Source organism: Leptodactylus fuscus, chromosome 5, assembly GCF_031893055.1.
Source record: "Leptodactylus fuscus isolate aLepFus1 chromosome 5, aLepFus1.hap2, whole genome shotgun sequence".
NCBI classification, from domain to species: domain Eukaryota; kingdom Metazoa; phylum Chordata; class Amphibia; order Anura; family Leptodactylidae; genus Leptodactylus; species Leptodactylus fuscus.
In genome coordinates this window covers 28,356,020-28,383,838 of record NC_134269.1, presented here as the reverse complement: position 1 = coordinate 28,383,838, position 27,819 = coordinate 28,356,020, and the positions used below count along the sequence as shown (strand labels likewise).

Genomic DNA, 27,819 nt, shown 5'->3' with positions numbered 1-27,819 from the left:
GACTTCTATTGTACGGATTTTGCATTTTTCTTTTAATATACTATATAACATAGTTTTTTCTCTTCACCTACTCTAAGAATTTATATAAAATATGAAAATAAGATTAGTTACGACTTAAGTAAAGTTGTTTGTGCGCCGCTCTAAAACCAGTATGTGTCAGCAAGGTGTGAGCGTCTCGCTGACAGATAATTGTATGTCTGCGTAGGACTAGCTTAGTAACACAAGTGTCTCAGCGATTGTCTATCTGCTGTTTTTATCTTGCTTGGTAGTAACTGGTGGACAATATTGAACATGGGCAATTTATGGAACTGGGTTACCCAGACCCTGGTGCCCAAGTGCCCCTCGGCCACATAGGAGGACACTAGGACTATAAATGGCACATGGCAAGTGGCCAGATTGTGCATTGGAGTCCAAGAACCTGTAAACTAGGCCTCCTCTTTGGTTGATAACACTGAAGAGAATTTCCTTTGCATGGTTACAATTTTTTTTACTAAGCTGGACACCTCTAGGGTGGGAAAACTCTCAGTGACCATCTAGGACACACACCCCAGTCAGGCCCCTCCATTCTGAGGGGTGTAAGGCCGGCCATACATCTTTACAACATGTAGGCAAACCGATTGTTAGTTTGACAACCATTCCTTTTGACTTGCCCCTTGGCAGGCATGTGTTTACAATGTGGAGAACAAAATTAACTGCTGCCCCCTACCTGTGGTGATGGGTTATTTCCTTTGAGAAGTTTTTGTGGACCTTTGGACTTGTGGGGTGCAACTCATGTATGTTCCTCTAAACATCTGAAATTGGGTCATTTCTGCTGTGGTACACTTGGTAAAATTGCAGTATAATCCCTATGTAGCATTATGGTACCCTTATTATACCCCCGCAATGTTTAATAGACCCCTGATGCCCCCTCATTGTAAAATAGGCTCCTTATACCCCCACAGTATAATGGGCTCCTTATGACTCGAAACAGTATAATGGTCCTCTTATGCCCTCACACAGTATAATGGACCGTTATGAAGCTATACAGTATTAGCCCCCCTATGACCTCACACAGTATAATGGCCCTTTATGATCCTATACAGTATAATAGCCCCTATGACTTCACACAGTATAATGGCCCGTTATGACCCTATACAGTATAACAGCCCCCCTATGACCTCACACAGTATAATGGCCTGTTATGACCCCACAGTATAATGGTCCCCTTATGCCCTCACACAGTATAATGGCCCGTTATGACCCCATGCAGTATAACAGCCCCCCTATGACCTCACACAGTATAATGGCCTGTTATGACCCCACAGTATAATGGTCCCCTTATGCCCTCACACAGTATAATGGCCCGTTATGACCCCATGCAGTATAACAGCCCCCCTATGACCTCACACAGTATAATGGCCTGTTATGACCCCACAGTATAATGGTCCCCTTATGCCCTCACACAGTATAATGGCCCGTTATGACCCCATGCAGTATAATAGCCCCCTATGCCCTCACACAGTATACTAGCCCCATTATGCCTCTTTTCCCCCTCATTTTCCTGTGGGCTGGGCCCTAGGGCCTTATCGTGAGTACAGATTTCATAACTACTCACCTCTCCTAGCTCCCGAACTACCTATGGCCCACCACTTCTCTATAGTCTAGCATTTATCCAAGAAACCAAGAAAGAGCAGGAGACCTGGAGAACCAACAGCTGTGAGTAATATGGAAGTCCATTCATGCCCCTTACTCCCTGGGCAGCTACCAAGGCAATGAGCACTTCCATCTGTATTGATGAATGTGACTACTAAATCCTCAGTGCGCCCCCCAAGGTCTGTGGCCAACAACAGTTTCCTAGGTGTGACGGGAGCTGCCGCCAGCTCTTCCTTTGAGAACAAATGATTGGGCATGTTGAAATTCAACATGTCCAATCCTTTTTTAACCCCAACATGAATTACCCTAAACAACTAATACACATTAGATGGTCCGGCGGGCAGTGAGTTCCACCAATGTCCATACACATTAGACTATCTAAGAAATCGTCAATTCCCCCATTTATGTTGCCCTTCTCTGTTCCTCTGAATGTCGATAAGCTTGTCCTCCACCACTTCGAAATGAAAAGGCGATTTGGAAAAATAGCGCCACCCTGGTCCATGGCTCAGTCTGGCATTACAGCTCAGCACTATTCACTTCAACAGGAAGAAACTGCAATACCAGACATAGCCATGGCCAAGAGTGGCGCTGTTTCTAGATGAAATATACTATCTTTTAATGGAACATTATACCATATCTGGTGCCCGTTCTCCATACTCTAGATGGCCGTGCATATGTTCCTGTCACTTTATGAACTAATATGGAGGAATCTTTTCTGGTGCTTTCTTGAGTACATATATAAATGGGGGGAAAATAAGGATCTTGCAGCGAGTGTGTGAGGGAGGATAGGAAAATCAAAGTGTGTGGGAGTCAGATGGAGTTCTATGTAAATGCTGCCTTTTTCTGGAGCCAATGGGAGAGAAGACTGGATCTTGTCCCAGCCCCTCGCTGCTTGCCAATTTGGCTACCAGGCTATTCTGTCAGTGGATAATCGACTGCTGTAAGCTACAGGTCTGGCCTTTGACTGTTGGACTATAAATGAGTGCAGGTGAGTGGAGAGGGTAAGGGGGCAGAATTCCAGGGAAGGGGCAATAGTCGTCTTAATGGATGGGTTCGGCTATTGAGGAGCGATAGTCTGCAGGCTACAAAGTATTCGTATAGAGGGTCTGGGGCAGGTACAGGTGAGACGTCTGTTCACCTGGGAACGGTGTGAGCGAGACTGCGCATTCTTATGGAGAGTAATATTAGAGAAAATATGAAGTAAACGAAATATCAAAGGAGCCGATACTCTGCATAAGTGAGGGGGTGTAATGATCTGCGAGCACGATGAAGGATTGGGGGCATACTATTTAAGGAAGAAGGTGGAGACAGGAGTTTTACAGCATCGAAAGAGAACGGAGCAATGTTCTGCAGGTAGGAAGCAGAGGCTTTATAAATGGAGCGATGCTCTGCATGCCGGGGGGGAAAGGATTTGGCAACTTCACTGGCAAGGTGAATGCTATATCAGGTTGTATGACCCTCTCTGTGTTTGGGGGCTAGGGACCAATGCTTAGTGAAATGGTGTGACAGTCTGCAAGCATGATTGTAATGGAGTCTTTCTAGAAGAGCGATGCTCTGCAAATGAGTTATAGGATCTGTAGGATCTGTCCTTGACATCTCTATTCGATGAATGATGGTGTAGAAGAGTGAAGCTCCATTATAAAAGGCATGAATAGGGCGATAGTCTGCAGTCATATAAATAGGGTGATAGTCTGCAGTCACGTCAACAGGGTGATAATTTGCAGTCGTGTAAACAGCATGATACTCTGCAATCACATCAATAGGATAATTCATAGGACGCTTACGCAGAGCGTTCCCACTAATCACAATGAAGAAAACGACTTGTACATACAGATGTAGCAGAGCTGAGTTGGTTCTATCACTTTGTTATAGGTGCTTTGGTATAGGACTACGTTCAGCTCTGCTACGACTCCAGTTATCGCCTGTGCTGTGCTCTGATATAATACGGTAGGGGGAGAAGGGTTAATAGGAGGATGGTCTGTAGGTTACAGGTAGGGAGGGATTAATAGTGTGATGTATTGTGGAGGCTCGGAGCGAGGAACCAGGAATCCTTGTGTGGATTTGGAGAGGTGAGACGTTACCCTGTGCGAGTTCAGCGTGTCTCTGTGTATGTTTGTGTTTGTCCCTGGCATGTGAGGGGTTAATGGAGCCAAATCCCCTGCTGGTCCTATAGAGAGTGATTCTATTTAGCAGAATTGGCGTATTGAGGGTGACGCTCTTGGGGCAGTGTTTTGTATCATTTGGGAAAGTCCGCTCTGGGATACTAGAGATTGTAATACTTCTAAGTACGGTATCAGTTCTGAGTCCTCGGATGTAGCAGAGAGGGGTTTGTCATTAGACACTATGGATCTGCCTTTAGCTTAGATCAATGTGTGCTTATAAACAACCTCAGCTCTGCTACATCCATACACAAGACATTAGGATTCTAAGGTTCGCCTTGCACCCCGTATGGCTGCCTCGCTTGCTTGTTCCCATGTTTGCTATGGTTAATTTATTGGGTTGGACGCAGCGAGCAGATGAGGGTGTTCTTGTAAATGTTGGGATTTTTTTTTTTTTAATGTGTGGGTCTGTTGCCATAGGATGCTGTCAGAATTTGACATGATCTGGTAAAGAGGCTGTTGTCCCTGACGGTTGCTCCAGCCTGACTCATGCAGCACAGAGTGTGCGTGGGAGGCGCTGCTACCTCTAAGACTATACAGTCGAAAAATCAGGGACTAGGCGACTTTCTTAAAGGGGGGGGGGGACTTCTTCCAAGTGTTTACTTAATATGGATGAAAATGTTTAGGCGGAACTGCAACTGCCAGCGTGCCCTGACTGCCATGAGCTGAATGTTGTCGTGTTACAACAGCCGGAGAACCATAGCCTAACTAATGACAATGGCGCCACCAACTAACTTATCTCTAGGATGCAAATGTGCACCCTTTTGTTTTTGGGGTGCAGAGGTAACAATCCCTACCAGGCCCAAACCCCAATATGATAGATAGTACTTGGGGCCCCCTTACTATATTTTGCATTGGGGCCCAGGAGCTTCAAGTTACCACTCTGTTTTTTGATTAATGGTTAATTAATGGTGCCAATATTTGGTCTGGAGGTGAAGCCACAACCCCTTGGGCCTGGCCATACCCCTCTTTTTGGACATGACAGGCAAATAAAGTGGCCAAGTCTCCCACACAAGTGATTGCTTTCCTGCCTACCAGTTTCTGGGCCCCTCCTGTAGCTTCTTGCTCCCAACTTGCCACCTCTATATAGGTAGGTAGATAGGCCACTGGTGGTTCCCTCATTGGAGCTCCCACTGGTCACCAGAATGAGAGTCCTATGTTCGTTCACTGTTTCAATGAAGCAATGGTCATGCATTCACGCCGCTGTACTTGCTTTTCTCCTTCAGTCCCAAGGAGTCAGACTGTAACTCCATTCAAGTGAAGGACACTGACTGATCAGTGCAATGTCCAGTTGTTGAGTGAAGGCTGGGACTGGACACAGCAGGACTCCTGATAAAGTTATAGGTACAGACCTGCAGTACCCAATACCACCACTAAACAGTGGAGACAGCCTACATCTCTACTAGAATAGCAGCTGCTTCTGACTCTGTCCCTCTTTATAACTTCCAGTGCTGATCGGTGTGGGGTCCAGGTGTCAGATTCCCACTAATCAGGTATTGTTGAGTTATGTTGTGGATAGGTCATCAGTATGAGAAAACAATGTGTATGGGGGCTAGAAAACCCCAGCAACATACTGCTTCGTTGGTATTGCTCTTGCTTCAGTATGGCATGACCATCCTCTATGCTCATTGACATGTAACATACATGTGTGCTGTCACTAGTGGGCGCTCACATATACTTTCCAAGTTCTACACCTAGATCTACAGACATATAATGATAATACTGTATTTTCTATACTAGTAGTGCATATATTCACCATTATCTTATCTTATCTTATCTCATAGTTGGGTTAGGGCTCTAATTTTTCACAAGACAATTTCGATTTAATATGCTAATGAAACCTTTGACGGAACGCAATCCACAACACAACCACTGGGTGACCAAAGACACAAATAGGACACCTCACGACTGAATATCTTGAAATCAGTTTTTTTGTTTTCCAAAGCTGCTCATCTTACGCTACATATTGTGGGATATGTTGAGATAAAAGGAAATGTAAGGAAGGACACAACTGTGTATTTCTAAACCATCAGAACACAGACAAAGATGTCTGGCCCTGAAGGTTGGGGGCTGCACAGAATGGCTATGCAGGCTGCATGGGGCTCCAGGTTGTGGGTCTCTGAAGTAAATAGTCACCAAGCAGTAAGTAAGTTTACCTAATACCCACTTGGGAAATTTTCACAATTTTAACAAAATTATTCTGGTGGAAATTGCCAATTCAGCCAATAATCCCCTCTGCAGAATCCATTTATCCAGTTCTGAAGAGGTCAGAGACTAGATGCTATGTTGTTCCAATACACAGAGCACATAGAAGAGAAGAATACAACACTGGAGTGAGATAAAACACTTGCTAGAAGTAGCAGCAGCGTGGAGGACATTGCAGAGAGTATTGCAGTAGTGAGCAGTGCTGCTATGAATTCAGCACTGGGGTGAGATAAGACACTTACTAGATGCAGAAGCAGCATGGAGGACAGAATATCACAATAGAGAGCAGTGCTGTTATGAATACAGCACTGGGGTGAGGTAAGACACTTACTAGAAGCAGCAGCAGAATATCACAGTAGAGAGCAGTGGTGCTATGAATACTGCACTGGGGTGAGGTAAGACACTTACTAGAAGCAGCAGCAGAATATCACAGTAGAGAGCAGTGCAGCTATGAATACAGCACTGCGGTGAGATAAGACACTTACTAGAAGCAGCAGCAGAATATCACAGTAGAGAGCAGTGCTGCTATGAGTACAGCACTGGGGTGAGGTAAGACACTTACTAGAAGCAGCAGCAGAATATCACAGTAGAGAGCAGTGCAGCTATGAATACAGCACTGCGGTGAGATAAGACACTTACTAGAAGCTTCATCAGCATCTGTGTATATTTGTATCTCACTTGTAGTACTATGGGGAAAAATTAAGGATAGTCACTCTTTCAGTACAGAAGTGGACATTCTACACTAATGTAGTCACTGACAAACTGGCCCTGGAAGCCACATCCAGGCACAAGGGGCCCTTTATGGAACTACGAGTCTTTGCAAGGTATACGAAAATTTGTAGTTGATCGGTTGTACATCTATGGTGACCATCTCCAACCTGCTATTGTCAGCAATGGTGGAAACTCCAGCAAACTCCTGCACTTTAACCCTTTCCATACATGTCAGCAGAACCTTTTGTCCTGCTCTTTTCAGAAGGCGTCAGACTTCCTGTTGCCACAGAAACAGAGTGTGCAGCTTAGAACACGGTGTACAGTGTGTGTGTATTTTTACTGTGGCCTTTATGATTGACAAACTATTGCATTGTGCTAGATCACAGGATATTATTAATAGATGACACAAATGACTGCCGGTTCTTGGTGTTAGCTGCACATTACCAAATCAGGATATATAGCGGCTTGTAAATATAGGATGTATCCCCTACCATTACATCGGGATGAGCCATGGTATATAGGCTATAGGATACCTTACGTGGTTGTATAGGCAGAGGCGCACCTTGAAACTCCTGGGCTCCAATGCAAAACCTGTAAGGGTTCCCCTACCCACCTTGTGCCATTCAGAATAGTGATATATTATGTAGTAGAGGGACTTCTCAGGTCCCCCTCAGGCTCCAGGTTCTGGGAGCCATTGATATCTCTGCACCCCTTATAGCTAGGTCTCTATGTACAGTATATGTCTTCTTTTGTCCTATAGATGAGGACAGTGAGACAGTCACATAAGAGTACGCTAAGCACAGGAATTTTCAGGGACAGCATAACAGCCATAGATGCCCCCATAACAGTGTGTCAGAGATAGATACCCCATAATGGCGTACAATATATACTGTAGATGCCTCGTAATGGTGTGCCAAATATAGATACCCCATAATATTGTACCATATATAGATACCCCATAATAATGTGCATGATATAGATACTCCACAACAGTGTGCCCGATATAGATATCCCACAACAATCATGTGCCAGATACAGATATCCCATAATAGTGCTCCAGATATAGATACCTCATAACAGTGTGCCAGATATAGATACCCCATAACAGTGTGCCAGATATAGATATCCCATAACAGTGTGCCATATATAGATACCCCATAACAGTGTGCCAGATATAGATACCCCATAACAGTGTGCCGGATATAGATATCCCATAACAGTGTGCCATATATAGATATCCCATTACAGTGTGCCAGATATAGATACCCCATAACAGTGTGCCAGATATAGATACCCCGTAACAGTGTGCCATATATAGATATCCCATAACAGTGTGCCAGATATAGATACCCCATAACAGTGTGCCATATATAGATATCCAATAACAGTGTGCCAGATATAAATACCCCATAACAGTGTGCCAGATATACTGTATATACCCCATAATAGTGTATATTATTCCATGGTGCTGTACATAATTATACTAATTCCATGGTGCTGTACATTATCATATTAATTCCATGGTGCTGTACATTATTATATTTATTCCAGGATGCTATATATTATCATATTAATTCCATGGTGCTGTACATTATTATATTCATTCCATGGTGTTGCGCATTATTATATTAATTCCAGGACGCTATATATTATTATATTCATTCCATGGTGCTGTACATTATTATATTCATTCCATGGTGCTGTACATTATTATATTCATTCCATGGTGCTGTGCATTATTATATTAATTCCAGGATGCTATATATTATTATATTAACTCCATGGTGCTGTACATTATTATACTAACTCTATGGTGCTGTACAGTATTATATTCATTCCATGGTGCTGTACATTATTATATTAACTCCATGGTGCTGTATATTATTATATTAACTCCATGGTGCTGTACATTATTATATTAATTCCATGGTGCTGTACATTATTATACTAACTCCATGGTGCTGTCCATTATTATATTCATTCCATGGTACTGTACATTATTATATTAACTCCATGGTGCTGTACATTATTATATTCAATCCATGGTGCTGTACATTATTATATTGCTTCCATGGTGCTGTACATTATTATATTCATTCTATGGTGCTGTACATTACTATATTAACTCCATGGTGCTGTATATTATTATATTAACTCCATGGTGCTGTACATTATTATATTCATTCCATGGTGCTGTACATTATTATATTAATTCCATGGTGCTGTACATTAATATACTAACTCCATGGTGCTGTCCATTATTATATTCATTCTATGGTGCTGTACATTATTATATTAATTCCATGGTGCTGTACATTATTATACTAACTCCATGGTGCTGTCCATTATTATATTCATTCCATGGTGCTGTACATTATTATATTAACTCCATGGTGCTGTACATTATTATACTAATTCCATGGTGCTGTACATTATTATACTAATTCCATGGTGCTGTACATTATTATATTAACTCCATGGTGCTGTACATTATTATACTAATTCCATGGTGCTGTACATTATTATATTAACTCCATGGTGCTGTATATTATTATATTAACTCAATGGTGCTGTATATTATTATATTAACTCCATGGTGCTGTATATTATTATATTAACTCCATGGTGCTGTACATTATTATATTCATTCTATGGTGCTGTACATTATTATATTAACTCCATGGTGCTGTATATTATTATATTAACTCCATGGTGCTGTACATTATTATATTCATTCCATGGTGCTGTACATTATTATACTAATTCCATGCTGCTGTACATTATTATATTAATTCCATGGTGCTGTACATTATTATATTAATTCCATGGTGCTGTACATTATTATACTAATTCCATGGTGCTGTACATTATTATACTAATTCCATGGTGCTGTACATTATTATATTAATTCCATGGTGCTGTACATTATTATATTAACTCCATGGTGCTGTACATTATTATACTAATTCCATGGTGCTGTACATTATTATACTAATTCCATGGTGCTGTACATTATTATTCTAATTCCATGGTGCTGTACATTATTATATTAATTCCATGGTGCTGTACATTATTATATTAATTCCATGGTGCTCTGTACATTATTATATTAATTCCATGGTGCTGTACATTATTATATTAATTCCATGGTGCTCTGTACATTATTATATTAACTCCATGGTGCTGTACATTATTATACTAATTCCATGGTGCTGTACATTATTATAGTAACTCCATGGTGCTGTACATTATTATATTAATTCCATGGTGCTGTACATTATTATTCTAATTCCATGGTGCTGTACATTATTATATTAATTCCATGGTGCTGTACATTATTATATTAATTGCATGATGCTGTACATTATTATATTTATGCCATGGTGCTGTACATTATTATACTAATTCCATGGTGCTGTACATTGTTATATTAATTCCATGGTGCTGTACATTATTATACTAATTCCATGGTGTTGTACATTATTATATTAATTCCATGGTGCTGTAAATTATTATATTCATTCCATGGTGCTGTACATTATTATATTAATTCCATGGTGCTGTACATTATTATATTAATTCCATGGTGCTGTACATTATTATATTAATTCCATGGTGCTGTACATTATTATATTAATTCCATGGTGCTGTACATTATTATACTAATTACATGGTGCTGTACATTATTATACTAATTCCATGGTGCTGTACATTATTATATTAATTCCATGGTGCTGTACATTATTATATTAACTCCATGGTGCTGTACATTATTATACTAATTCCATGGTGCTGTACATTATTATACTAATTCCATGGTGCTGTACATTATTATTCTAATTCCATGGTGCTGTACATTATTATATGAATTCCATGGTGCTGTACATTATTATATTAACTCCATGGTGCTGTACATTATTATACTAATTCCATGGTGCTGTACATTATTATACTAATTCCATGATGCTGTACATTATTATATTAATTCCATGGTGCTGTACATTATTATATTAATTCCATGGTGCTCTGTACATTATTATATTAATTCCATGGTGCTGTACATTATTATATTAATTCCATGGTGCTCTGTACATTATTATACTAATTTCATGGTGCTGTACATTATTATATTAATTCCATGGTGCTGTACATTATTATATTAACTCCGTGGTGCTGTACATTATTATACTAATTCCATGGTGCTGTACATTATTATACTAATTCCATGGTGCTGTACATTATTATTCTAATTCCATGGTGCTGTACATTATTATATGAATTCCATGGTGCTGTACATTATTATATTAACTCCATGGTGCTGTACATTATTATACTAATTCCATGGTGCTGTACATTATTATACTAATTCCATGATGCTGTACATTATTATATTAATTCCATGGTGCTGTACATTATTACATTAATTCCATGGTGCTCTGTACATTATTATATTAATTCCGTGGTGCTGTACATTATTATATTAATTCCATGGTGCTCTGTACATTATTATATTAACTCCATGGTGCTGTACATTATTATACTAATTCCATGGTGCTGTACATTATTATAGTAACTCCATGGTGCTGTACATTATTATATTAATTCCATGGTGCTGTACATTATTATTCTAATTCCATGGTGCTGTACATTATTATATTAATTCCATGGTGCTGTACATTATTATATTAATTGCATGATGCTGTACATTATTATATTTATGCCATGGTGCTGTACATTATTATACTAATTCCATGGTGCTGTACATTGTTATATTAATTCCATGGTGCTGTACATTATTATACTAATTCCATGGTGTTGTACATTATTATATTAATTCCATGGTGCTGTACATTATTATACTAATTCCATGGTGTTGTACATTATTATATTAATTCCATGGTGCTGTACATTATTATATTCATTCCATGGTGCTGTACATTATTATATTCATTCCATGGTGCTGTACATTATTATATTAATTCCATGGTGCTGTACATTATTATATTAATTCCATGGTGCTGTACATTATTATATTAATTCCATGGTGCTGTACATTATTATACTAATTCCATGGTGCTGTACATTATTATACTAATTCCATGGTGCTGTACATTATTATATTAATTCCATGGTTCTGTACATTATTATATTAACTCCATGGTGCTGTACATTATTATACTAATTCCATGGTGCTGTACATTATTATACTAATTCCATGGTGCTGTACATTATTATTCTAATTCCATGGTGCTGTACATTATTATATGAATTCCATGGTGCTGTACATTATTATATTAACTCCATGGTGCTGTACATTATTATACTAATTCCATGGTGCTGTACATTATTATACTAATTCCATGATGCTGTACATTATTATATTAATTCCATGGTGCTGTACATTATTATATTAATTCCATGGTGCTGTACATTATTATACTAATTCCATGGTGCTGTACATTATTATACTAATTCCATGATGCTGTACATTATTATATTAATTCCATGGTGCTGTACATTATTATATTAATTCCATGGTGCTCTGTACATTATTATATTAATTCCATGGTGCTGTACATTATTATATTAATTCCATGGTGCTCTGTACATTATTATACTAATTCCATGGTGCTGTACATTATTATAGTAACTCCATGGTGCTGTACATTATTATATTAATTCCATGGTGCTGTACATTATTATTCTAATTCCATGGTGCTGTACATTATTATATTAATTCCATGGTGCTGTACATTATTATATTAATTGCATGATGCTGTACATTATTATATTTATGCCATGGTGCTGTACATTATTATACTAATTCCATGGTGTTGTACATTATTATATTAATTCCATGGTGCTGTACATTATTATACTAATTCCATGGTGCTGTACATTATTATACTAATTCCATGGTGCTGTACATTATTATACTAATTCCATGGTGCTGTACATTATTATACTAATTCCATGGTGTTGTACATTGTTATATTAATTCCATGGTGCTGTACATTATTATACTAATTCCATGGTGCTGTACATTATTATATTCATTCCATGGTGCTGTACATTATTATATTAATTCCATGGTGCTGTACATTATTATACTAATTCCATGGTGCTGTACATTATTATACTAATTCCATGGTGCTGTACATTATTATACTAATTCCATGGTGCTGTACATTATTATACTAATTCCATGGTGCTGTACATTATTATACTAATTCCATGGTGCTGTACATTATTATATTAATTCCATGGTTCTGTACATTATTATATTAACTCCATGGTGCTGTACATTATTATACTAATTCCATGGTGCTGTACATTATTATACTAATTCCATGGTGCTGTACATTATTATTCTAATTCCATGGTGCTGTACATTATTATATGAATTCCATGGTGCTGTACATTATTATATTAACTCCATGGTGCTGTACATTATTATACTAATTCCATGGTGCTGTACATTATTATACTAATTCCATGATGCTGTACATTATTATATTAATTCCATGGTGCTGTACATTATTATATTAATTCCATGGTGCTGTACATTATTATACTAATTCCATGGTGCTGTACATTATTATACTAATTCCATGATGCTGTACATTATTATATTAATTCCATGGTGCTGTACATTATTATATTAATTCCATGGTGCTCTGTACATTATTATATTAATTCCATGGTGCTGTACATTATTATATTAATTCCATGGTGCTCTGTACATTATTATACTAATTCCATGGTGCTGTACATTATTATAGTAACTCCATGGTGCTGTACATTATTATATTAATTCCATGGTGCTGTACATTATTATTCTAATTCCATGGTGCTGTACATTATTATATTAATTCCATGGTGCTGTACATTATTATATTAATTGCATGATGCTGTACATTATTATATTTATGCCATGGTGCTGTACATTATTATACTAATTCCATGGTGTTGTACATTATTATATTAATTCCATGGTGCTGTACATTATTATACTAATTCCATGGTGCTGTACATTATTATATTCATTCTATGGTGCTGTACATTATTATATTAATTCCATGGTGCTGTACATTATTATACTAACTCCATGGTGCTGTCCATTATTATATTCATTCCATGGTGCTGTACATTATTATATTAACTCCATGGTGCTGTACATTATTATACTAATTCCATGGTGCTGTACATTATTATACTAATTCCATGGTGCTGTACATTATTATATTAACTCCATGGTGCTGTACATTATTATACTAATTCCATGGTGCTGTACATTATTATATTAACTCCATGGTGCTGTATATTATTATATTAACTCAATGGTGCTGTATATTATTATATTAACTCCATGGTGCTGTATATTATTATATTAACTCCATGGTGCTGTACATTATTATATTCATTCTATGGTGCTGTACATTATTATATTAACTCCATGGTGCTGTATATTATTATATTAACTCCATGGTGCTGTACATTATTATATTCATTCCATGGTGCTGTACATTATTATACTAATTCCATGCTGCTGTACATTATTATATTAATTCCATGGTGCTGTACATTATTATATTAATTCCATGGTGCTGTACATTATTATACTAATTCCATGGTGCTGTACATTATTATACTAATTCCATGGTGCTGTACATTATTATATTAATTCCATGGTGCTGTACATTATTATATTAACTCCATGGTGCTGTACATTATTATACTAATTCCATGGTGCTGTACATTATTATACTAATTCCATGGTGCTGTACATTATTATTCTAATTCCATGGTGCTGTACATTATTATATTAATTCCATGGTGCTGTACATTATTATATTAATTCCATGGTGCTCTGTACATTATTATATTAATTCCATGGTGCTGTACATTATTATATTAATTCCATGGTGCTCTGTACATTATTATATTAACTCCATGGTGCTGTACATTATTATACTAATTCCATGGTGCTGTACATTATTATAGTAACTCCATGGTGCTGTACATTATTATATTAATTCCATGGTGCTGTACATTATTATTCTAATTCCATGGTGCTGTACATTATTATATTAATTCCATGGTGCTGTACATTATTATATTAATTGCATGATGCTGTACATTATTATATTTATGCCATGGTGCTGTACATTATTATACTAATTCCATGGTGCTGTACATTGTTATATTAATTCCATGGTGCTGTACATTATTATACTAATTCCATGGTGTTGTACATTATTATATTAATTCCATGGTGCTGTAAATTATTATATTCATTCCATGGTGCTGTACATTATTATATTAATTCCATGGTGCTGTACATTATTATATTAATTCCATGGTGCTGTACATTATTATATTAATTCCATGGTGCTGTACATTATTATATTAATTCCATGGTGCTGTACATTATTATACTAATTACATGGTGCTGTACATTATTATACTAATTCCATGGTGCTGTACATTATTATATTAATTCCATGGTGCTGTACATTATTATATTAACTCCATGGTGCTGTACATTATTATACTAATTCCATGGTGCTGTACATTATTATACTAATTCCATGGTGCTGTACATTATTATTCTAATTCCATGGTGCTGTACATTATTATATGAATTCCATGGTGCTGTACATTATTATATTAACTCCATGGTGCTGTACATTATTATACTAATTCCATGGTGCTGTACATTATTATACTAATTCCATGATGCTGTACATTATTATATTAATTCCATGGTGCTGTACATTATTATATTAATTCCATGGTGCTCTGTACATTATTATATTAATTCCATGGTGCTGTACATTATTATATTAATTCCATGGTGCTCTGTACATTATTATACTAATTTCATGGTGCTGTACATTATTATATTAATTCCATGGTGCTGTACATTATTATATTAACTCCGTGGTGCTGTACATTATTATACTAATTCCATGGTGCTGTACATTATTATACTAATTCCATGGTGCTGTACATTATTATTCTAATTCCATGGTGCTGTACATTATTATATGAATTCCATGGTGCTGTACATTATTATATTAACTCCATGGTGCTGTACATTATTATACTAATTCCATGGTGCTGTACATTATTATACTAATTCCATGATGCTGTACATTATTATATTAATTCCATGGTGCTGTACATTATTACATTAATTCCATGGTGCTCTGTACATTATTATATTAATTCCGTGGTGCTGTACATTATTATATTAATTCCATGGTGCTCTGTACATTATTATATTAACTCCATGGTGCTGTACATTATTATACTAATTCCATGGTGCTGTACATTATTATAGTAACTCCATGGTGCTGTACATTATTATATTAATTCCATGGTGCTGTACATTATTATTCTAATTCCATGGTGCTGTACATTATTATATTAATTCCATGGTGCTGTACATTATTATATTAATTGCATGATGCTGTACATTATTATATTTATGCCATGGTGCTGTACATTATTATACTAATTCCATGGTGCTGTACATTGTTATATTAATTCCATGGTGCTGTACATTATTATACTAATTCCATGGTGTTGTACATTATTATATTAATTCCATGGTGCTGTACATTATTATACTAATTCCATGGTGTTGTACATTATTATATTAATTCCATGGTGCTGTACATTATTATATTCATTCCATGGTGCTGTACATTATTATATTCATTCCATGGTGCTGTACATTATTATATTAATTCCATGGTGCTGTACATTATTATATTAATTCCATGGTGCTGTACATTATTATATTAATTCCATGGTGCTGTACATTATTATACTAATTCCATGGTGCTGTACATTATTATACTAATTCCATGGTGCTGTACATTATTATATTAATTCCATGGTTCTGTACATTATTATATTAACTCCATGGTGCTGTACATTATTATACTAATTCCATGGTGCTGTACATTATTATACTAATTCCATGGTGCTGTACATTATTATTCTAATTCCATGGTGCTGTACATTATTATATGAATTCCATGGTGCTGTACATTATTATATTAACTCCATGGTGCTGTACATTATTATACTAATTCCATGGTGCTGTACATTATTATACTAATTCCATGATGCTGTACATTATTATATTAATTCCATGGTGCTGTACATTATTATATTAATTCCATGGTGCTGTACATTATTATACTAATTCCATGGTGCTGTACATTATTATACTAATTCCATGATGCTGTACATTATTATATTAATTCCATGGTGCTGTACATTATTATATTAATTCCATGGTGCTCTGTACATTATTATATTAATTCCATGGTGCTGTACATTATTATATTAATTCCATGGTGCTCTGTACATTATTATACTAATTCCATGGTGCTGTACATTATTATAGTAACTCCATGGTGCTGTACATTATTATATTAATTCCATGGTGCTGTACATTATTATTCTAATTCCATGGTGCTGTACATTATTATATTAATTCCATGGTGCTGTACATTATTATATTAATTGCATGATGCTGTACATTATTATATTTATGCCATGGTGCTGTACATTATTATACTAATTCCATGGTGTTGTACATTATTATATTAATTCCATGGTGCTGTACATTATTATACTAATTCCATGGTGCTGTACATTATTATACTAATTCCATGGTGCTGTACATTATTATACTAATTCCATGGTGCTGTACATTATTATACTAATTCCATGGTGTTGTACATTGTTATATTAATTCCATGGTGCTGTACATTATTATACTAATTCCATGGTGCTGTACATTATTATATTCATTCCATGGTGCTGTACATTATTATATTAATTCCATGGTGCTGTACATTATTATACTAATTCCATGGTGCTGTACATTATTATACTAATTCCATGGTGCTGTACATTATTATACTAATTCCATGGTGCTGTACATTATTATACTAATTCCATGGTGCTGTACATTATTATACTAATTCCATGGTGCTGTACATTATTATATTAATTCCATGGTTCTGTACATTATTATATTAACTCCATGGTGCTGTACATTATTATACTAATTCCATGGTGCTGTACATTATTATACTAATTCCATGGTGCTGTACATTATTATTCTAATTCCATGGTGCTGTACATTATTATATGAATTCCATGGTGCTGTACATTATTATATTAACTCCATGGTGCTGTACATTATTATACTAATTCCATGGTGCTGTACATTATTATACTAATTCCATGATGCTGTACATTATTATATTAATTCCATGGTGCTGTACATTATTATATTAATTCCATGGTGCTGTACATTATTATACTAATTCCATGGTGCTGTACATTATTATACTAATTCCATGATGCTGTACATTATTATATTAATTCCATGGTGCTGTACATTATTATATTAATTCCATGGTGCTCTGTACATTATTATATTAATTCCATGGTGCTGTACATTATTATATTAATTCCATGGTGCTCTGTACATTATTATACTAATTCCATGGTGCTGTACATTATTATAGTAACTCCATGGTGCTGTACATTATTATATTAATTCCATGGTGCTGTACATTATTATTCTAATTCCATGGTGCTGTACATTATTATATTAATTCCATGGTGCTGTACATTATTATATTAATTGCATGATGCTGTACATTATTATATTTATGCCATGGTGCTGTACATTATTATACTAATTCCATGGTGTTGTACATTATTATATTAATTCCATGGTGCTGTACATTATTATACTAATTCCATGGTGCTGTACATTATTATACTAATTCCATGGTGCTGTACATTATTATACTAATTCCATGGTGCTGTACATTATTATACTAATTCCATGGTGTTGTACATTGTTATATTAATTCCATGGTGCTGTACATTATTATACTAATTCCATGGTGCTGTACATTATTATATTCATTCCATGGTGCTGTACATTATTATAATAATTCCATGGTGCTGTACATTATTATACTAATTCCATGGTGCTGTACATTATTATACTAATTCCATGGTGCTGTACATTATTATACTAATTCCATGGTGCTGTACATTATTATACTAATTCCATGGTGTTGTACATTGTTATATTAATTCCATGGTGCTGTACATTATTATACTAATTCCATGGTGCTGTACATTATTATATTCATTCCATGGTGCTGTACATTATTATATTCATTCCATGGTGCTGTACATTATTATATTCATTCCATGGTGCTGTACATTATTATATTCATTCCATGGTGCTGTACATTATTATACTAATTCCATGGTGCTGTACATTATTATATTCATTCCATGGTGCTGTACATTATTATATTCATTCCATGGTGCTGTACATTATTATATTCATTCCATGGTGCTGTACATTATTATATTCATTCCATGGTGCTGTACATTATTATACTAATTCCATGGTGCTGTACATTATTATATTCATTCCATGGTGCTGTACATTATTATATTCATTCCATGGTGCTGTACATTATTATATTCATTCCATGTTGCTGTACATTATTATATTATATGGTGCTGTACATTATTATATTCATTCCATGGTGCTGTACATTATTATATTCATTCCATGGTGCTGTACATTATTATATTATATGGTGCTGTACATTATTATATTCATTCCATGGTGCTGTACATTTGAGGGTTCACATACGTTACACAAAGTATACCAAATGCTTCAGACAGTGAACAAGCCATATTTGCCCCATAACAATGAGTACAACATGGACACTACATAACAATATGCCTGACACGTCCCATTACAGCCTTTAGACACCGTCATGGTTTGGCAGCCATATTTGCCCCACAAGAATAGGCCGGCCATAGATACCCCATAACTACGTGTAAGCCCCTGCTGTCATTCTATTCATATTGCTGTCATTGTGTCAAATCAATATGAGCCATAACTGTGAATACACCGCAGATTCCTTCATAGCTGACACTGACAGCACAATGTCTGCCTGCCACAGAGAACCATAGCTCTGACCTAGCTGTCTATAGCATCCAATCACAGCGCAGCTTTCATTTCAAAGCTGCAATGTGATTGGCTGCTATGACTAACTAAGACACTGATGGTTTCTGTAGTCAGAAATCTCCATATTAGGCCTCACTTGTCAAAACAGTGGCCATAGCAACCAATCATAGTGTAGCTTGAAGAAATGAAAGTTGTGCCGCGATTGGTTGCTATGGGTAGATAGAGTCTTATTAGGCTCCATTCACACTGAGTAATGCTGGCGTTTTTTGTGCTTATTATGGCACATAGCGCCACGTAAACGCCGCGTTTGCGCCGTACAACACGACCGCAAAATAGCGTGACGCAAACGCGGCGTTTATGCGGCGCTATGTGCCAAAATAAGCAAAAAAACGCCAGCGTTACTCAATGTGAATGGAGCTTAAGACAGTTTTAATACATTAATAGGGACTGTAAATGTCAGACTTACCCTAGGTTCACACTAGCGTTCAGGTTTCTGTTTTTCAGGTCCCCATTGGGACCCGAAAGACGCAGACCCTGTCTGTTTAAAAAACCGTTACATGTGGACCCCTTAGACTATAATGGGATCTGCCGGGTTTCCACCCAATTTCCTTGTCAATTTTAAGAGTATCCTATGGAGACTCCAACGCAAATGTGAATCCAGCCATAGAAAATGTGACTGTTCTGCAAAGACTAAATGCATTTGCAAGTGATGTGCAGTGAAAGCATGTGGACCCCATAGACTATAATGGGGTCCGTGTGCTTTCCGCATGCTGCCCGCAAGAGTTATGCGGACATGAAAGTAGATCACAATCTACTTTTCTGTCCGCATGTACCGTACAAGCAGCGCGCAGAGAACGGATTACCAACGCATATGTGAACGAGGCCTTAATCTGATATTTTACAGCCAGAATTGGAATATATGGAAGGTCTGTGTATGTTGTATACTAGGTGAACATAGCCTTATATATGACATTTCCTTAAATACCCCTTTTCATTCAGTTATTACATTGCCAGAATTGGCCAAAATGGGTTTTACTCTAAATGGCATCACCCATTATGGGGCTCATTTAGAAAGGTAGCAGGTATTGCTCAAAGCCTCTCATCGGATCAGAATTTACTAATAATTTACTAAGGGTTAACGAAACCAGAAATAAACGTATTTATGTACCGGAAGGATTTTAGTCAATTAAGCTATAGGCTTTAGTGGCAACACATGTCGTCCGTCCAAAGATCGCAGTGCTGCCATCATTGCGGCTCGCAAATTGTCACGACGAGAAGACGACTGCCACAAGTCACCCAGTCTGATGAATTTATTGCGACCAACGTACTACCGTTGCAGCAACCTGTGAATCACTCTGTGACTGCACTCACTCTGATCTTTGGCTGCTTGACATCAGTCGCCATGTTGCCCTTGCCATAAGGAGCTGGAACCTTTAGGGTACATGCACACAGTCAGAATTTACCAACTGGTGCAGATCTTGGTGTGAATTTTGAAGCCAAGAAAAAATAAAAAAAATTGACATTTGGGTTTTAAAATTTTCGTCATAGGTCAATTTCCATGCAGAAAAAAAAATCTGCATATTCATGAGAAATTTCTCACGGACCTTAATTCTAATAGATTACCAGTGTGGATTTTCCGCATTGATTGTGCGCTGAAATCTGCACGTAATACTGATCATGTGAATGTACCCTTATTCTACCTTGACTAATTTAGGCTAAAGCCTCTCACCTCTACCAGATCAGTCCTCTCTGCGCCAAGCTGATGAGATGCAAATACATCGAAACGGCTGTCCTTGGCTGAGAAGACTGTATCTGGTATAATCCCAACATCATGGCAAACAAAGGCCTCTGAAAAGGTTGGCATGATGTTAAAGGGAGCGCCCTCTATAGGTGTGTTTGACTGAGACTCTGTCTTCCTAATTACATCATGGAAGACAGACTTGCACATTCTCAGTCAGCGCCCTCTATTGGTGTGCATACTTGAGGCACTGACATCCTAATTACACCATGGAAGTCAGATTTGCATATTCTTCCCATAATTTAGGCTAGGTTCACCTCTGTGTTCAGGTTTTGGTTTTGGGGCCCGCTCGACGGAAACCTAGTCCTCTTAAAAAAGTGGTTACCTTCAGAAAACGGCGGACCCATAGACGCGGAGAGAAAAGCGGAATCCTCAAATGGAGAGCCAACACTGGTGTGAAATGAGCCTTAGTTGGTTGCCATGGACAAGGCAAATCCGTCACATTTTATGGCAGGAATATTGGCGCATGCAGGGCTATTCTTACAGGAAAAAGTGGGCGCCATCAGGCACTATTAGATACAGCACAGCGTTGTCTTGTGCATTATGAACGTTCACATCTTGGTTACAACCTACACCCATTGTATATGTCGGAGAGATCTCCTGATGTATACCTCCAATGGGCTCTGCCATATCCCGCTCTATACCCATATAGGCTCCAATTGTAAAGAAAGCGTATACCACATCCATCCATCTCTATGTACCGTACATCTTGACTGTAAATGTTTTCAGAAGGATAAATAAAGGACACCACCCCCTCCTTCATTTCTTCATGCTCATTTATATAATCTCTGTGCAGAATAAAATGACCAGCCGCCTACGTTATTAGCAGGTGGAAAATGTTATTACCGTTCCCATTTGCCCTGGAAATCAATGCACATACATAAAAGAGAGAGTACAGCACCATCGGTGCTATTAAGAGGAGCCGTACGGCAGAAACCTGCCTTGTAAATTACCCTAGCGGTTTGCCAATTATACACAGATGCATAGTGGGTCAAACTGCGCATTTATTACTATGGGATGTAAGTTTTAAGAAATTGGTTATGTATTATATCATTTTAGTATATAGTATACCTAGAATATACCTATATACCTTGGATGGTACTATGTCATTCCATAAGTATAAATTGTACGAAAACATCAGGACCAGAAGTGTAATGGGCGCCAGTACATAATCTGCAATAGGGCTACCCCATCATATACCATGAAGAATCCTAGGATGGCAGAAGGGCTTGTGGGCCATCTGGGCTCCAAAGTCATCCAATAGAACTTTCTTCTATTGGACCCAAGACATCGGGGCTCCAAAGTCATCTCCTAATAGAACTGTCTTCCATTACACCCCAGATATCGGGGCTCCAAAGTCATCTCCTAATAGAATTGTCTTCCATTAGACCCCAGATATCTGGGCTCCAAAGTCATCTCCTAATAGAATTGTCTTCCATTACACCCCAGATATCTGGGCTCCAAAGTCATCTCCTAATAGAATTGTCTTCCATTACACCCCAGATATCGGGGCTCCAAAGTCATCTCCTAATAGAATTGTCTTCCATTAGACCCCAGATATCTGGGCTCCAAAGTCATCTCCTAATAGAATTGTCTTCCATTACACCCCAGATATTGGCGGCTCCAAAGTCATCTCCTAATAGAATTGTCTCCCATTAAACCCTAGATATCGGGGCTCCAAAGTCATCTCCTAATAGAATTGTCTTCTATTGGACCCCAGACATTGGGGCTCCAAAGTAGAATTGTCTTCTATTGGACCCCAGACATCAGGGCTCCAAAGTCATCTCCTAATAGAATTGTCTTCTATTGGACCTTTGGGGTCCATTATTGCATCACAGCCTGGACCCACCAACAGATTTTCCAGTGCACAGACATGAGTGCCTAGACCTATGTTAGGTATCTACAGTATGTCTAAGTTTTATCTTATGCTTGTTGGTTAAGTATTGGTGTTTGTACAAAGACAAATCATGAAGGACATGTCAACTGTATCCACCGTATAATGCTGTATATTCTTTGATCCCTTAGGTTCTTTATATGAAAAGATGGCTGATCCTGGGATATGACCTTTGCCTGCTCCATATTCGCTCTAGCTCCTTGCATAAGTAGCCCCCTTATCTGTCCATACTGGAGGCAAAATGGGCAGCGTGGGTAGCCTCCTCTCTGGACATGGCTTCAACAGCAAGCAAGGAAGGGGTTCTCAGCATCGTGGCCGAAAACCACCCCATCTCAAGAAATTAAGTCGTTGCTCGGATGGGATCCTCCGATTTGGTTTTTCACAGGAATCAGGACATGCCAAGGGAGGAGGTTCTAAGATGGGTCGAAGTGAAGACTTCTTCTACATTAAAGTAAGCCAGAAATCGCATGTGGGTCCAAGGCAGGAATACCATGAAAGAGTGACCAACAGTGAACCAGAACCTCAGCCAGTCCAGGAGTATCCTGTTCCAACAAGCAAACCTTGTAACCAACCCAGCATGATCCACTTTCCCAATCGGCTAGAACTGGTAAGTCTTTATGGATGGATAGTCCATATAGCATCTTGAATTTGGAGAGGGATTTTTGCAAATTTTACTTCTGAGCTCTGGCTATGGATATAATTGTAAATACTGGTTACAAATTTTCATTTTTGTGACTATATAAGGTGTCTCATAATTGCCATTTTCTTCTAGGAAATGAATGCCCTGCGTCCATCACCTCTTAAGCCTGGAATGCGAAGAAACTCAGCAGTCACATGTTACCCTGCTGCAGAGAGTGGGCCTCAACTTTCTCTATATTATCGACCAGATCGCGTGCGAGAAGCAGAAAGTCGGGGTGGTCACTGCATAGGTGGTATGTCAGAATCTGGTAGAAACTCCATGTCCAGCCTTCCAACACATCCCAGCAAGCTGGGAACTGTATGCCAACTGGATGCATTACTAATGCCAACTGGTCGTTTTGGAGGGAGTGCCCACAATATCACCCAGAGTTCCCGAAGCAACATGTTGAGCCTTCGAGCAATGTCTTTGTCTGATGGTGGAAACGCTAATAAAATTCTTAGTGTACCCCCAAAGCCAGGTTTAAGGTCTCCTCCATCTTGTGAAGACTTGGCAAGATCAGAACCTGGTGAGAACACAGATGAAGGTCACAGAGGTCCTTCCAGGTCCAGACAAAGTTCACAAAGGGGCCAGAGAAGCCAACATATGCTACAGATTCAAGTGGCACAGGAACGAGAATCTAAGGAAAGCAAGGTCCGAGCATACGAAAAGGAGAAGAAGCTTTCCATTAGTCCATCCATGGATGAAACACAATGGGAGGTGAGACTATAAAGATTTTTAGAAAACAGAGGGAGTTAATGGGAAGAGTAAAAACTTCCTGCTACTGTCCCTTTAGCCATCTCCAATTCCAGATGGAAGCCTAAAATGTTTTAATATAGTATAGAAGATACCTCTGTACCTACCCAGTCTTGGTGCCATGTTTGACATGTTCTATGCATGCCCCCCATATGTGTACCATATAGTGCCCAAATAATACTGCCCAATCTAGAAAATGTAGCTAAATGCCTTTCAATAGGCTTGGGCACCAATCGATAGGTGACAAATGAAATTGTTTGGAGATTTTCCGTCACATACACCAAATATGCACCACCTTTATTTTTCAGATGTGATTGAACAAGTTTATTTTGAGCTTTTACAAATCACCGTGTAATGCTAATTTTCCCCAGTGGTGGTGCTGTAGGGAAATTGAGCACTTCCTGTCAGATTACAGCTGATCGCTGATGGTTCCAGCAACCAGATACTTTGTGATCATCTTATCTCTAACTTAAAAGCATCATACAAAGCAGATAACCCTTTAATATTTCATATGGATTGCGATTAATAATATTCTAATAATATAATTAATAATAATAGTGTTGAAAATATTCCCTTTAAATTTAAGGATAAAGAGATTATATGGCTGAACCGGTTCTCAGCCATCTTGTTCTTGGACCTATGTTAGATCTGTTTTATCACCTCAATGGGTAAATTGCATGTACTACTTTATCAGGGATCATGGATGGCACAAGGCCGAGCACCTTGGTGAATATAGTCTAAAGTTTCTTTTACCTAATGCCTCACTACTTTCTGCAGGTATGTCAGAAATCCTCAGAAATCGCATCTCTCCGTCAGCAGCTACGGGAAACTCAAGAGGAGTCTTCCCTTCGAGCCAGTGAAATTCTCAGTTTGAAAGCCCAACTGCGGGAGACTAAAGGCCGAGCCGAGGCCCAAGAGCAACGGGCAAGGGATGCAGAGGAAAGACTACGTGTCGCAGAAGCAGAAAGGGAAGAGAGAGAAGAGACAGCATCATCAGAGGCCGAGATGGAGACACTCCGCACAGAGCTTGAGGCAGAGCGACAGAACAACGAGCAGATGACAGACGTCTTCCAGAGAGAGAGGAAGACATGGCGAGATGAGAAGGAGAAGGTCATCCGTTATCAGCGCCAGCTGCAGCAAAACTACCTTCATATGTGCCAACGATGTCAGGCCCTAGAGCAAAGGCTTCGGGCTTTGAGTGGAGAGGACCTGGATGATGGGCCCATCATGACCCTTCCCGATATGGAGCTCTCCTTCCAGGACATATTAGCCACAGAGATATGATTGCAGTATTGGTGTGAGAGAACAGATAAGAGTCAATGCGAGAGTGATTGAGTGTTAGGTGTATGGATTAGGGGAACTAGTTATGAGGTAGCAGATGTCAATCTATATACTGTAGCGTATGCAGGGGCCTAGCTAGAGTCTTAGGTGGTAGATGGTAGGGGTTATCAACAAGCCCCACTGCCTTGGTCAAGGTATTTAGATACAGGGCTAGGACAGCAAACCAGAAGGTGCCCATACACATTAGTCTTAAATTGACTGAAACAGATTATTTCAACCAAAATTATAGCTTGATGGGTGAAATTTGACAATGAATGATAAATTTAGACGACCAGTGAAAGACCATCATCACCTGGAAAGAAGTCTGATGTGTTTCAAAGTTCTCAGAAAATTGGTTGGGCCTTCAACTGGTGCCAATGAACATATATTACTAGTCTGAATGACTATAACGGCCAATATGGACTAAAATGTGCCCAAAACAATCATTCCCTAGACAATCATCCTTTGTTGGTTGCTCAACCATCAACCTACTTCAATCTAATGTGTAAGGCCACCTCAGATCTTGGCCTTAGATCAAGGAAAGCCTAGTTTCGCCTCTGAGCGTTTGTATAAATGAGAAGCGAGGATGTTAGGCATAAGAACATGGTTTATGAGAGAGCAAACATGAGTCTGAAGATCATGTATGACCACATTTGGGTAACGTGAGTATGAGTGAAAACATGAGTGCATTTTGTGTACTTTGGTTGTATGTAGCTATGCGTGCTCACAAAGTATATTTTGTGTGTATAAAGAGCCCTTCCTATAACAACCTAATGGTTCTCTTTGTTCCTTGATCATTTTGTGCAAATCACCACAATAACACAGATGGTCGATGTGTTGTAGAGTTTGTGCCGCACGCAGTCGATGTGCGTTCTGTGCACTGGTGGTATTCGAAAGGACAGATACTATATGACCACTGGAGAAGGTACCGAAATGCCGTAAACCTATGTAGGTGGCCAGCAATGGGACAACCACTAGAATAGTCCGCTGCGCGAAGAAGAATCCAACATTGACCATTGACCTCTAAAGGAAAGTGGTGCTAATGGAAAAACACTGTGCCGGTCTTTGGCAGAGGGTCTTAGAAGAAAGTGGAACAAAAAAAACTGAAGTACTATGCTGAAGATTTTGGTTAGGACTGCAGAACTAGTAGGGCTAGTGGAACGTTGCTGCTCCAATAATACTTTCATAGGCCAGTCAAGCCGAACAATGCACTGCTGGTCATTTGCAGGCCAGACAATCAGATGACGTCTGTACATGCCATAGAGTGATGCACTTTGAGGGACTTAAATGACCATTGTGATGCTAAGCCTTTGTGAATGTATGGGTGGTGGGGATATTACACCAACCTCCTTTTGCTAATATATGGGGTGGGAATATAGGGTCAGGATACTTGGGTTGGGGAAGCCATATTTCTTTGTGTCTGGTGCAGCCTGGACGCTGCTCACTGGGTGACAAAATCTCAAATTTGATGTTTACATTATTTCAATAAAGAAATCTACGAGATGCCGTGCTGCTGTATTCTGATGCCATGTAGTGTTACGTATCTCCTTTCATCGATGGTTGCTTTGGTTTTTTCTTTCTTTTTCTATTAAGTATTGTATTGCCAGCTATTCTTTCAGAGTTTATTGT

At 38.1% G+C, this 27,819-nt stretch overlaps 1 protein-coding gene across 1 annotated transcript; it reads left to right on the top strand.

Annotated features, from left to right (window-relative positions):
• Nucleotides 1–2,508: 2,508 nt before the first annotated feature.
• On the top strand, nt 2,509–27,819 carry LOC142202530 (leucine zipper putative tumor suppressor 1-like). Its single transcript, XM_075272686.1, has 4 exons — nt 2,509–2,620; nt 23,570–24,045; nt 24,211–24,834; nt 25,648–27,819. The coding sequence occupies exons 2-4, from the start codon at nt 23,680–23,682 to the stop codon at nt 26,152–26,154; spliced, it is 1,497 nt and encodes a 498-aa protein (XP_075128787.1). The 5' UTR covers nt 2,509–2,620; nt 23,570–23,679; the 3' UTR covers nt 26,155–27,819.

Coding starts and splice junctions, on each gene's coding strand:
- LOC142202530 (XM_075272686.1), top strand. CDS start 23,680: ATGGGCAGCGTGGGTAGCCTCCTCTCTGGACATGGCTTCAACAGCAAG. Junction 24,046..24,210: donor TTCCCAATCGGCTAGAACTG/GTAAGTCTTTAT, acceptor ATTTTCTTCTAG/GAAATGAATGCCCTGCGTCC. Junction 24,835..25,647: donor TGGATGAAACACAATGGGAG/GTGAGACTATAA, acceptor TACTTTCTGCAG/GTATGTCAGAAATCCTCAGA.